We start from the raw sequence: 14,437 nt of genomic DNA, 5'->3' as shown, positions 1-14,437 counted from the left end.
TATGCCCATACCTTGTACTCTGAGTAACTACTTTGATGATAATACTCAATGTATTAATCAGTGTTATTCTATTACTTTGTTATGAAATTTTATTTTTTTCCATAAAAAAAGAACAGGTCAGAATTTGGTTAATGAAATATCTTGTCAGATTAGGATTATGAAATAATGTTTCTTAATATGTGTATTAATTTTTTTAATGGAATTTTATATTTTTAATAAATAATGTACATATATTCTAAACTTTATATTGCAGTTATTTTATTTAAAAATACTCTTTATATTAAGTTCTAGTTGTACAATCCTTTGACTTTTTTTAAAGGTTAATTCAAGAGAAAATAAGAATCTTGATAGTTTTAGATCAAAAGTATAGAAATATACTGACAGTATTACCAAACTTCCAGAAATATTTAAGGTAGACTATTAGAGGTCACTAAACAACATATCATATGACTAAAGTTGTTAGTTCATAACTTAAATAAGTCATGAATAATAAAAACAGGGGCTGGGGATTTAGCTCAGCAGCAAAAGCGCCTGCCTGGCAAGCGCAAGGTCGTGAGTTCGGTTCCCGGTACCAGAGAAAAAACCAAAAAAATAAAAAATAAAAATAATAAAAACAAGAATATACTGTTTCAAAGATATCTAAAGATTATAGATCCAAATATAGAAGTCAACTATTGTAACTCCCATCTAGAGGTTATAGCAAAGGGGTAATAAAACCCAAAACTGGATTTTTTTTTTCAATACATGTGCCGGTCACAATTACTGAAATTACCAGTTCACTCCAGGTACAGAAGTACAGGAGCATAATCTCAGCTACGCAGGAGCCTGGCTCAGAAGGATAGTAAGTTTAAGGCTAGCCTTGGCAATCTAGTGAACCCTGTCTCAAAAATTTTAAAAAAAGCTGAGAAGATAGCTCAGTGGTACAACATATGCCTAGCATGTACAAGACCCTGAGTTCAATTTCTGGTATCACAAAAAAAAAAACAAACGCACAAACAAAAAAACCTACTGACTTATATAACATTATGTGGTTAGAAAAGTATCCCCCCAGACAGATCTACTGAAAAGAACCATAGTTGACAGCCTGTAATTCAATTTATTCCTCCTTCCCTCCCTCCCTCCTTTCCTTTCCTTCCTTCCTTCCTGTTCTTTCCATACTGAGGCTAGAATACAGGGCCTCACACATGCTTAGGCAAATGCTCTATCAGTGAGCTGCAAACCCAGCTCTTTTTATTTTGAAACAGTCTCACTAAGTTACCCGGGCTGGCCTCAAACTTGTGATCTTCCTGCTCAGCCTCCCAAGTAGCTGGGATGACGGGTGTGAACCACCGTACTGCCTCAATTTTCTTACCAGTTTACGCTACTCAAGCACATTTTTTAATAAATTCCAAACTGGCTGGAGCGAAGAGGTCAGGCAAAGCGGAAGCGACAAATGTTACAGTTTGATTAACTCCAGAGTGAGTCAGGGCTCACTCATATTCCTAAACTCCCTGACCCCCAGCGGAAGTACCTTTTTAGCTGATAAGGAAGAATCTTCCTAAGGAAACATATGTAGGAAGTTAAATGCTCTGAAAATGTTTTCAACTTCACAGTTGTCTCCTGGAAAAGAAAAATAATTGCTCAGTTAAAGTGCTGTCAGACAAAGGAGAACTCCCTTTTCCAGAAACGAACAAGGAGTACACCTACCAAGACAGTCACAGTGTCTTCCGTAATACTTTCAAACAAATGAAGCATCCCTTCCTCAAGAGGGCGGACATAGGACGCGTTTTCATGAAGGTACTGGGAAAACTACACAGGAGGAAAGGGTTGTGAGTTAATTTACTGGGAAATGACAAACATTAACAGATCCCTAGGTCAGCAAACGGAGTTACAAACCTAAATCATTCTGGAAACACTTCTGGGAAATCTGGCTCATACCCAGATGCTCCCCTCCAACAGCCCAGGTAACATCCCCGTCCCTATCCCAGCCCACATGGACTCGGCGGAGGAGGGGACACACTGCGCACCAGGCTCAGGGGCAACGGGCAGGGACACTGCAGGCCGCTTCCCAGGACACCCGCTTCTCCAGAGGGTCCCAGGAAGAAGGCCTGAAAACCAAGAGGGTACGACACAGACTTCACGTTGTACACCTCGGTTTTTAAAAATCAGTCTTTTGAGGACAGCTTTCTATTGCATACAATATTCAAATGAACAAACCCAAGAAGGTAATTATCAGAATGAAAATACGAATAAAAACTTCTTTAACCGGCAATGGCACCTTAGTATGTGAAAGGTCTCATGCTAGCCTGAGCAAAGACTCGTTCGATCCCCAGCATCGAAAACAAACAAAAACCTAAAAAAAAAAAAGATTCACAGAAAAAAAACCGTACAGACATCTAGACACGCTGGAAGCAAAAGGGTAATTTTCATTTATGAAGTATCTCAGAAAAATCACACAGGGCCTGTCATAGCCCAAAGCACCAAAGGTAAAATATTGAGAAATGTATGAATTCTTCAAAATAATGTGTTCCAAACAAATCACATTTAACGCATTTGATTCTTGCCCTGTGCGTGTAAAATGACAAGCTAAAATAAAATTCCATTAATAGGCAAACAGCCAATATTAAATAGAAAATATATTTTTGTATTATAGGAAATATGTTTTGCCTATGCAGGTTGTTTGAAAGCTTTTCTCCACAGTGACATTTAAAGAGAATTTAAAGACCCAAAGTTTAATTTTAATTCTGTAAAGTCCGACTAAAGCTGCTGAGAACCATGTTCCTACTTCACGCGCGTAAGGCCTAGGGAGCGTGCTAAGAGCTGGCTGTTACTGAGCTTTACTTCACCTCAGTGCTTCACACAGACCGTCTCTAATATGCAGACATGAATCGCTGTGAAGTAGGCACTCTACCCCATTTAAGATGAGGAAAGAGAAGCGCAGAGACAATACATAGCTAGAACATGGCGAAACTGTCCTGGGCACCCAAGAAGTCTGACTCCAGAGTCTAAGCCTTTGAACACAAATAGGCGCTCTGAATAACTGTAAACACAAACACTACTCAAGCCCTGGAAATACTGCCCCATGGAAAAGCCCCTGGGGAAGAAGAGTAAGATTCTGCAGGACAGTGGCATCACTCCTTTCAGACCACAGTACTGGACACGTGCCAGCAAGACCCTTCAATTTCCTCCCAGTGACAGCTGGTCTCCAAGATGGCCCAAGGGTCCCCAAGTATCCCCCACCTCGTGTACAACCCTCTCACACTGCTTCGAGGCTGGGGGGGGGACCAGTACAGGATGACAGAAGTGATGGCACACAGGCAGTGTCATACCACAGTGGCTTCCACCTTGCTCTCCTGAAATCACGACACCCATCAAAGAGCCCCATGCCCCACAGAGAGGACCAACAATGGCAAACGCAGGTTTCCCACCACCAGCCGGCACCAACCTGCCAGGCGATAAGTGGGCAGACCCCCCAGCCCAAGTCGAATCTTAGTATGTAACTAACACACTTATTGACCTTCATTTTATGTTGTCACTCAATGAAATTTTGCAGTCTACCTTAAACTCTTTTTTAGAATTAGCTGGTTGGGTGTGGGGACAAAGGGAGCAGAATCTATGAGGCCAAAAAAGGCACAGGGACTGCAGGAAGCCACATCCAAACCTCTTCCGATGCCTTCCTTGATAGGCCGCACAAGCCCTGAAACAGCTCCCAGTCACAACCGGGCGAGCAATTTCACTCCCGATCCAGACCAACAGGAAGGACAACGGTCAGCCACACCACACAGGGCTTTTGTGCACAGTAAATCCCCGACTTATGAGCGAGTTGTTTCAGGAGAATGTTCGTATGTCAGACTTGTTCTTTTTTTATTGTTTTATTTTTTAAATTTTTTTCAGGTTTTTTTTATTTTAAAGACAATAATAAAAAAACAATGGCAAAATATCAACAACACAGACAAAAACAAAACAAAGCAAAAACAATAAAAATGATACAGGGTTTCAGAGCAAAATGATACGAATTAACAGTGGTTGTTATATTACATATTGTTATCCTCAAGGAAGTTGCTCAGATTACCAGATGTAAGAATGCAAGATTGATCAAACCATTAAAGAGAATAAAAAATAAAAACAAAAAAATATTAGAAGCAATACAGAATTTCACTAAACAAGATGGGAGGAATTCACCAATGGTTGTTATATTGCATATTGTCTTCAAATTAGTTGGTCAGATTACCAGATACTACCATGCAAAATTGGTCAAAAAAAATTAAGCATTAACTGTTCCTTTCAAATAAACCAATAGACATCAGCAGTACAGTTATCCCAGTTATCCTTCCATCTACATATATTTTTCCCTTCTTTCTTTCTTTCTTTTTGTCCTTTCCCTCATCCCAGTTGTTCTTTCCTTTGAGCAATTTTTTTCCCGTTCATATCTATTATACATTTTGGGTTTTATTTATTCTTTCAGATTCTTACACTAGGAAGACAATACGATGTTTACACATGTGGGGACCATTTATTTCACTTATGAGTATGGTCTCCAGTTGCATCCATTTACCTATAAAACTCTTTGCGTTTATATTTCTTTATAGCTGAGTAATACTCCATTGTATAAAAATACCATAGCTTTTTTATCCATTTCTCAGTTGTGGGCATTTGGGTTGTTTCCAAATTCTAGATATGACAAACTGTGCTGCTATAAACATGGGCGCACATATATCACTGTGTACGACGTTTTTGTTTTTTTTGTTGTTGTTGTTTGTTTGTTTTTTTAGTTTTTTTGGTTTTTCTCCAGTACCAGGAACCGAACTCACGACCTTGCGCTTGCCAGGCAAGCGCTTTTGCCGCTGAGCTAAATCCCCAGCCCCTGTACGATGTTTTTAATTCCTCTGGGAAAATACCCAGCAGGGGAACAGCTCACTCAAATAGGTCCTCCAATCTTAGTTTTTTAAAGAATCTCCACACCAATTTCAACAGTGGCTGTACCAGTCTATACTCCCACCAACAGTGGAGAAGGGTTCCTTTTTCCCCACAGCCTCTCCAGCATTTGTTATTGGCTGATTTTTTGATAATAGCCATTTTTTCTGGGATGAGATGGAATCTCAGTGTTGTTTTAATTGCATCTCTCAAATGACCAGTGATGTTGAACATTTTTTCATATATTTATTTGCTGTTTGTACTTCTTCATCTGAGAAATGTATATTTATCTCAGATGCCTATTTTTGGATTAGGTCTTTAAATTTGGGAGGTCTGATTTTTTTGAGTTCTGTATATGTTCTCGACAGTAATCCTTTGAGGAATAGCTGCAAACATTTTTTCCCACATTGTGGGTTGTCTCTCCACTCAGTTGGTGATTTCTCTTGCTGTACAAAAGCTTTTTAATAGGATGAGATCCCAGTGGTTGATTCTTTGTAATACTTCCTGTGCGATCGGGGTTTTATTCATGAAGTCTCTACCTACACCAATATCTTCAAGAGTTTTACCTATTCTATTTTCCATCAGATTTAATGTTTCTGTTTTAGTATGTAGATCTTTGATCTATTTTGAATTTAGTTTAGTACACGGTGAAAGATATGGGTCCAATTTTAATCTCTGGCATGTGCAGAGCCAGTTTTTCTAACACCATTTATTAAAAAGGCTGCCTTTCTTCCAATGAATGTGTTTGGCACCTTTGTCAAAGAAAGGTGGTTGAATATGTCTGGGGTTGTTTCTGCATCTTCTAATCTGTTCCACTGATCTTTGGGTCTGTTTTTTTGACAGTATCACACTGTGTGTTTGTTTTCTTTAATCACAGTAGCTTTGCAGTATAATTTCAAGGCAGGGATTGTGATGCTCCCTGCCTTGCCTTTGTTGCCCAAAATTGCCTTTGCTATTCTAGGTCTTCTGGTTCCAAATGAATTTTAGGATTTTTTTCTCTGATTCTGTGAGACATGCTATTGGAATTTTGACTGGAATTGCATTAAATCTGTACAACAGTTTTGGCAGCATGACCATTTTCACTAAATTGGTTCTTCATACCCAAGAGCAAGGGATATCTTTACATTTTCTGATATCCGCTTCAATCTCCTTTTTCAGAGTACTGTGATTTTCAATGCAGAGGTCTTTTCATCCTTCATTAGATTGATTCCTAGGTATTTCATTTTTTTGGATGCTATTGCGAAAGGTGTCATCTCCCTAATTTCTCTCTGTGAGAGAGAGGAACAGGAAGGCTATTGATTTTTGAATAGTGACTTTGTATCCAACTATGCTACTGAATTTGCTTATTAAATCTAGCAGTTTTTTAGTGATTTGGGGGTCTTCTACGTAGAATATCATGTCATCTGCAAATAATGATAATTTATCTTCCTTTCCTGTCATTATTCCTTTTATTTCTTTCTCTTGTCTAATTGCTCTGGCTAAAGCTTCCAGGACTATATTGAATAAGAGCAGAGACAGTGAACATCCTTGTCTTATTCCTATTTTAGAGTGAAAGCTTTCAATTTTTGTCTATTTAGTGTGATGTTGGCTGTTGGTTTGTCATAGATGGCTTTTATCAGATTGAGATAAAGACCATCTATTCCGATTTTCTATAGAATGGGTGCTGGACTTTGTCAAAAGCTTTTTCTGCATCTACTGAGATGATCATACAGTTTTTGTCCTTGACTCTGTTAATATGGTGTATCATATTTATTGATAGATTCGTTCTTAAGCTGACAGAGTGAGTCTTACATAGTATACGTGTGGAAGTGTGCAACTCGACCGTTCCTAAGTTGGGGATTTACTGTAATAAGCATGCCCGTGAGGACGGTTTACGCAAGGGGAGAGAAAAATGCCAGGAAATTACCCTTCCAATAATAAAACAGCTGTTCTCCTTAAGTCACTCCTGGGCAAAAGCTGCAGGGGCCTGGGGGTCCGCCCCGCCCTGCCCAAGGAGGCACTGGCTTTGTTCGCCCTTCACCGGGAGGTGTGCTCACCTCCCCCTCCTCAGCCTCCCCCTCCCCCAGTGCTTTCCTCCTCCCTGACTTTGTTCCCGTCCCGTCTCCCCTCCCTCTGTTCCCCGTGTGATCGCCCTCCTTCTCCAAGGCCTGTCCAACTCCCCAAAGAGCCCTTCCTAGACGCACCTCTCAGCACAGCGCCCTCTCCTCCCTGAGGATCTCACACCACTCGTTCACAACGAGCTCTTCTACCATCTTCCCTAGCGCTTATTTTTCTGAAAGCTCTCCATTTTTGCTATATTTTGTTTTGAAGGTAAAGACTATGACTTACAGATTTTTTCTTGTCCACCACAGTTCCCAGCTGATGCACAGAACTAGTCTAAAAATAACTCTACTGGTTCAGGGCAACAAAAAGTATGCTGAGTTAAATTTACCTTCTGATTCAACGGTGATATAGTATCTATGGCAGAATCAACAGGAAAAATCTGAATCCTCTGTTCTGTGTAGGTATGAAAGTTCAGAAGGGCGGTCACGAGATCTTGAACAAAAGCCAGGGCCTGCCCGGCAATATCTCGCATCTTTAGCTTTAAAAATGAAAAGTATACAGTTGAAGTCAACCATCAAGTTATTATTCTAAAATCAACGTTATTAAGTCTGCTTCTGGAGACAATACTTGAATTCCAGTGTAATTATGCCTCACAATTCATTTGCTCCCACCTGAATTTTCATTTTAGTTGACTGACTGACTGACTGATTGATTGAGACAGGGTCTCGCTATGTAATTTAGGCTGGTCTTGAATTCATTATGCAGCCTAGGCTGGCCTCTAACTCATGACAACTCTCCTGCCTTAGCCTTCCAAGCACAGGGATTACAGGCACACACCACCACATCTGGCTCCACTTGAATTCAATACAGTACTCCTACCGAAGAGCACTAAACAGCCCCCAGTTTCGGCAAACACACCTCCTCACTTCACCTAGACCTTTAAGGCAAGGTCCACTAACCCGAAAGAAAAGCATGATTCAAAACAGCAATGCATCCCATAACTGAGTTCTAATGTTATCAGACAACAGAGGCATCAAACATCTGTATGAGTTATGAATTCAATAAAAGGCAAGTTATACAATTTAAAGGAATGTATGACAAAGTAAAATAATGATTTTGCGCACCCCCAAACAACTAATTCTTATTTCTGGAAAATTTGACACAATGTGGCTGAACACAAAAGCAAGAGTTTCATCCTTTACCTGATGTCTTCTATTGTGGAGCGGAACATTGAGAGCATTATACTGACTGTACTCTACAAAACAGAAATGATGGCCATTAGGTCTCTCGTTTACATTCACAGAAACACAGCTTACATCCAAAATAATGAGTGCTCTATAGCAAAATCAGATTTATACGAAAATTTAAAAAGATCAAAACTACATTCAAAGCCAGGCATGGTAGCGCACGCCTATAATCCCAGCACTTCAGAGGCTGTGGCAGGAGGGTCACAAGTTCAAGGCCAGGATGGGCTCCGTACATTCAAAGCCAGGCATGGTAGCGCACGCCTATAATCCCAGCACTTCAGAGGCTGTGGCAGGAGGGTCACAAGTTCAAGGCCAGGATGGGCTCCGTACTGAGTTTAAGGCCAGCCTGAACAGCACAGCAAGTGAAAAACCACCCACAACAACAACAGCAAATACACATTCATAGTACAAGAGAATTATGGAATTTATATGAAACCAGTGGTTTCTCACATAAAATAATACTTTCAAAATTTTTTTTAAATTTCAGGACAAGAAAACACATGTTTCCTATGTTTCCATTTCAGAGAAATCATTTCAAATACTTCTTTGGGGTCTACCAAGTTTACTTAGAAAGGCTCATAATGTTCTCACTGTAATCAACCATTCTCCCACCTAAAATAACCACCCACGGGGCCACTACATTAATCCTCCAAAATATCAGTTTCCCTAACACTATAATGTTCGGAAACTGTCACCATCTGCTGCTGCTGATCCGTGACTCACCCCAGCTATCCAGGGACGCTTCTCCACCCCTCAGTCCTCGCTGCACCGGAAGCTGCCCTCAGCCTCTGACACCTTCCTAATGCCTGGCCCCATCCTCCTTCCAGCCTCATTTCAATGATCTTCACCTCCACTCCTCTCTACTTCCCACCTCAGCCACTCAAACCTGCTCTCCTCTGCCCACACCCCCCACCACGACAACACCAGCACCACCAGATTCTGACAGGTCCTGGGCTCGCTCCTGTCTCCAATGCTACGGACCTGGCTATGCACTCAGCTTCCTCTCCATCCTCTCCCAACACTTCCTGCTGCTACCAGGCCTCTTGGAGCCTGGCCCCTGCCCCTCGCCTGGTGCGTTATTCCAACAAGATTTTTGCTATGACAGGAAGCTGACTAATACATGCACTTTTTATTTCTGTCATGGCCTGTGTCTAGATGTTCCCAACCCTAAAGCCTCACACACTCATTGGTAGGACTTATGGGAGGTGGCTGGATCAAGGGTGTGTGAAGTTGGATAAGGGTGTGTGATACTGGGATGAAGGGTGGGTGTGGGTAATAGAAGCCCATCCTGGGTGTGAGTAGCACCAATCAGTAGGCTTGTAGCCAGGATGAAATATAAAAGGACTGAAAGAAAGCAGGCTTGCTGCTACTGTTGCTGCTGCTATGCTGCCTTCTGCCTGCCACACCATGAACTGTTTCTCCTCAGCAATGCTCCTCTGCAGTGCCACCCACCTTCGAGCCAGCTACTATGAACTGAATAATCCCTTCCTCCCTTAACTGGTGCATGTCTGGTATTTTGTCCCAGCAACAACAAAACTGAGACAATTTCTGTCAGCTGTACTGCCATCTTCCCCCTTCACTACCTCCTTGCTCTCCCAGGCCTTGCTAAAAGGCCCAGGCTCTTCTTTCTCCTCCCAAGATCTTCTGCACCCCTGTAACAACCCAGGCTCAAATCTCCTACTTGGCACACAAGGACCATGGCCACAAAAGTCTTGGCCTCCTCCTCCCACCCCAAGACGGGGTGCACCCTACTGCTGGATTACCCACACGAGTACACACTCCTCAGGACAAGCTTCCCCAGTAACCTGATTTTTGCGAATGAAGTCCCAGGACCTTAGCCAGAACTCTAGGACCCAGCCCCACCCACCCAATCAGAGCTCTCCTGCCCCTGCCCTCCACGTCCCACGCCACCTGGTCTGCTGTCCGGCTCCAGGACGGCCCCTCTCATCGCACATCTCACACACCACACTCCAGGCAGCTCCCTGGCTGATCCTCCCCCTCTCCTCCCAACAAGGCCCAGGCCCGGGACACAGACCCGGCTCCACACACACCTCCCTGGGGAGGCCGCCCAGATGGCCACCAGAACAATGTCTCCTTCCCTGAGCCCCAAGCACTTCTCTATGGCACAGTCTGGGTCTGCATTTCCTATACAGACAGTTCTACACCTACCTCTGCCCTACTAGACCACACGTTCCTTGAGGACACAGATTTTTGTCTTCCAAAGTTTTGCATCCCCGAGGCTGCCTGGGTACGCAGCAAAAATCTCTATGTGTTTTGGAGTAGTAACCTACAATGTGACATGTTAAGGACTTAAACCAAGCTAGTAACTAGTAGGGGAAAAGGAGGATAAACCCAAAAGCGGTTCAGAAGGAAGTTATTAAAACGTGATGACTACATGATGCAAGGGTTAATGGAAAAATGAAATGCCACGGTTTGTAAACCAGGGAATCAATCAAAGTATGCAAGGGCCACTTAAATTAATGTAGAAGCTACAAACATCTGTGTTTCCCAAGGGGAATTTAGGTTTGTATATAATTAAGACATGTCCTAATTTTAATGTTAAATCAAATTGCTATTTTCCTATGGTTTCTTCTCTTTCCTCTTGTTTTTTTTTCATGTGTTCCCTAAGAAAAATTTATGGGAAGTAAAAAATGAATTACAGTCATGACTAAAGAAAAAGGAAATGTGTATTAATTGAAAGATAAGTTCCAAAATCCAACAATTAGCCATGTGTGGTGGCGCACGCCTATAATCCCAGCACTCAGGAAGCTAAGGCAGGAGGGCTGCTGTGAGTTCAAGGCCAGCTTGGGCTACAAAGTGAGTTCAAAGCTAGCCTGAACTACATAGTGAGATCCTGTCTCAAAAAAAACCTTCAACAATTAAATATTTGTTTTCCAGGTTATGACTTAATTCTCTAAAGGTTACAAATTTGACATCTGTTACACATGTAAGGTATTGTTTTAGTTTTTTTTAAATGTTCTTTTTATCACTCTTGGGTGTGTAAGTTACCACACCACCCCCAGGATGAACAGGATGCAGGGTTTACCCAAGCCTGATCCTAGCATCACTGGGGACCAACTGACCAAGATCAGGCAAACATCCAGACCACTGCCAGTCCGTCCCACCATGAACAACTTTGCTTCTACAAATATGCAACCACGTTATATGCAAGTTGGTTTCTACCTTAGGATGTGATAAATATAAGCAAAGCCTATCTTTATGGGTTTTAGCCAGGAAGACTGGCTTTGGAGTAATCACCAGGTAACGTAAAATCTATGAAATAGGAGAGTCAAAGCTAACTGAAAGAACAAAAGGAAAGTAGCCCTCTGTTGGGCTAATATTTTGCGAACAGGTTAGAAATTTTTTAACCAGCTGGCTACCGGAAAAAGGTTCAAAGTGGCAAGTAATGGAAAAGTTTACACAATACCTACTTGTATCATTGAAAGGGACTTTTTCATTGATGATTGATAACGATTCCTCTAATCTACCTGACAAATCTTCATGAAGATTCTTTAACTGTAATTGACTGTAAGAAAAAACACAAGACCACATTATCACCAACCAGGCAGTGAATTAAAGCCCATTCACTTGTTTCCTCAACTGCTGGTATCAGGCCTTCTGCTCTGAGCCTAACATCTGGGACCTTCGTGGCAGACACTTGCCAACAGATGATGAGAACAGAACACCATCCCTCCACTCCAAAGCACTGAGACTCTGTAGGACAACGTGGAATTCCAGGAGAGTTTATCACGTTCTCAGCATCTTATGCAACACTGAGTTTATTTCCCACAGAGCACAGTAATCTCATAGCCACTTCAAAACCATGAATTTTTTTTTATAACATATAAATGTTTACTCATATATCACTATAAAGTGATTTTTAAAATATTAAACCTGTTTTTTTTGCCTTGAGCTCAAAACCTGATAATTTCTATTTCGATTCAATTATGAACACAGGTACACACTAAAGAAATGCATGTAATTCCACTAAAGCAACTGAAATGAAAAAATTAATGTCACTGATACTATTAAAACCTTAAAAGGCCAAGTAAACATTATAGTATGTTGGCACACACTGTAAGTAAGACTTTAAAGAATTAGTAATCTCAGCTAGGGGGGCATGGGGACACACGCCTGTAATTCTAGCACTTGAGAGGCTGAGGCAAAAGGATCACCAGCCGGGGTGGCTTACACAGTAAGTTCAAGGCCAGCATGGACTACATACCAAGACCCTGTCTCAAAAACATAAACAAACAAAAAAGAATTAGTAATCTAAATTACAGCATTTGTTTTATGCAAAATGCACCATAAAAAGCTTAGTGCAATGATTATAACTCAGCTTTCCTACCCAGGACTACCAGAAGGTCCTCTTCTTAAGGATATTTTTTTTGTTGTTTTTTGTGGGTGTTTTGCCTTTTTGAGACACGGTTTCACTATGCAGCTCAGGCTGGCCTTGAACACACTTTGTAGCCCAGGAGGCCTGGAACTCACAGTGATCCTGCTGCCTCAGCCTCCCGAGTGCTGCGATTACAGGCGTGTGCCACCACACCCAGCATTTTAAGGGTAGTTTGAAACAGGAAGTACGCAGTGCCCAGTAGGGAGCCCCAGAACACCCCAGACCCCAAAAGGCCTGTGGCCAGGACTACTGTGTGAACATCCCACCAAGCACGCTGGGCCCCAGAGGTGACAAGAACCCTGGAGGAGACCCACTCCCACCTCCTCAACTCAGATGCTCTCCAGCTAGGACAGAGGGGTTGCAAAAAAAAATCCAGGCTTCGGGTTCTTACATCAGGGCCCCTTGGAAGTCACGTTTCCACGTACCATTCTTCTGTTCGGAGTCGGCATTCCTTGGCCTCCTTTTCTAGCGACTGAGACTTCACCTGGGGAAAAGAAAAGTAGCCACTCAGGTGACAGACAAGAGCACGCCTCGGAGACGTGCAGGCAGCAAGCCCACCCCAACCGCTAGCGCTGCACTGCAGCTGACGCTGCGTGTTAACAATATACCGCCACACTGGGGCCTTACTTCCAGCTTAGCCTTGTCGTTCTGCAGCTTCTCGATGGTTTCCATGTACTTCCGGGTCAGGCCATCCACCACGGCTTGGTGCTGGGCCGCTTCTGTCTCCAGGGCAGCCAGCCGGCTCCTCAGCTCTGCTTCCACATGCTTGTGCTGCTCATCGGCTTCGAAGAACTGCGAAGACGAGACCATGTGCCCTTTCACACACCCAAATACACAGAGCCGAGAGCCGAGGGTGGAGACAGTCACCGCGCAGCTCCCTCACGGCTCATCTGCTCACCGCGCAAACCCCACAGGCTCAAGCTCCTTCAGTCTCAACACGCAGGACGGGGTCCTTTTCTCATGTTTTCTGACAGTATGGAGACTGACACCAGGGTCGTCAACATACAGCTATTCCCTTAGCGTTTTTACTTCTGGAGTCAGGGTCTCACTAGGTTGTCCAGGTGGGACTTGAACTTGTGATGCTCCTGCCTCAGCACCCCAAGTGCTAGGATTAGAGGCACACCCACTAGTGCTGGTGGGGGCAGTACTACTCCTATCTCTCCTTTGCAAGGTGGAACCTGAAGCCCGAAAGGGTTACATAACTGGTCTAGCATCTCACAGTTAAACTATCACAGAAATGACATTTAAACACAGGTAACTTACTTCAGAGCCTTACCGCCTTCCTCGTCATCTCATGGATTTTCACTTCAAATATTTTTCAGCACACATAGTGTTCAACTGCCAGGGTGTAACTCGTCTACTCAGCTAATTTCCACAATGAAATAATCACATAAGTGCTATTCCCAAAACAGCCAAAGCTTGCTCCCTTAATGAGGGCCTAATACTAATTAAAAATTAGTAATACTTAGACACAAAATACATGGAGGTCCAAAGTTCAGCTTTTAGAGATTTTTTTCCAAGACTAAAAATTAGTACATACTAATTTCCCACCATCTGGCAAAAATATACCATCAGGAGGTAAACTCTGACACACCACACTACAACTCTTACAACACGCTCAGCGGTTCAGAGCATTCCAATAGCAGTGGGGAAACACTACTCCACGGCATTAACTTTTCCACATTCCACATATACTGAGTGATGCTCCTAAGTGAGGCTCTGTTCCAGAGCTAGGTATACAAAACACTCTCAAAGACTGTACGGTCTATCCTCAGTATTCTATAGCCATGATGAGGAGGAGGCCAAGGAGAGAAAACAAAGAGACCGAGAAAAAGCAGCTGCTTTTGCTGCACCACTA

The 14,437-nt window shown here is 42.6% G+C and overlaps 1 protein-coding gene across 1 annotated transcript in view; it reads right to left on the bottom strand.

Moving 5' to 3' along the window:
• The window catches only part of Ppp1r21 (protein phosphatase 1, regulatory subunit 21), a 59,842-nt gene that overhangs the window by 35,204 nt on the left and 10,201 nt on the right, over nt 1-14,437 (bottom strand). Inside the window, exons 5-11 of the mRNA XM_013517520.1 lie at nt 13,207-13,371; nt 13,005-13,063; nt 11,615-11,709; nt 8,139-8,191; nt 7,325-7,474; nt 1,687-1,788; nt 1,511-1,599 (exon numbers count right to left, since the gene is read on the bottom strand). Of these exons, the coding sequence (XP_013372974.1) occupies nt 1,511-1,599; nt 1,687-1,788; nt 7,325-7,474; nt 8,139-8,191; nt 11,615-11,709; nt 13,005-13,063; nt 13,207-13,371 (713 nt within the window). The remainder of the gene's footprint in view (nt 1-1,510; nt 1,600-1,686; nt 1,789-7,324; nt 7,475-8,138; nt 8,192-11,614; nt 11,710-13,004; nt 13,064-13,206; nt 13,372-14,437) is intronic.

This window comes from Chinchilla lanigera, unplaced genomic scaffold, assembly GCF_000276665.1.
Source record: "Chinchilla lanigera isolate Chin_1 unplaced genomic scaffold, ChiLan1.0 scaffold00040, whole genome shotgun sequence".
NCBI lineage: Eukaryota > Metazoa > Chordata > Mammalia > Rodentia > Chinchillidae > Chinchilla > Chinchilla lanigera.
The sequence above is the reverse complement of the archived record's forward strand: the minus strand, read 5'-3'. Positions and strand labels throughout refer to the sequence as shown.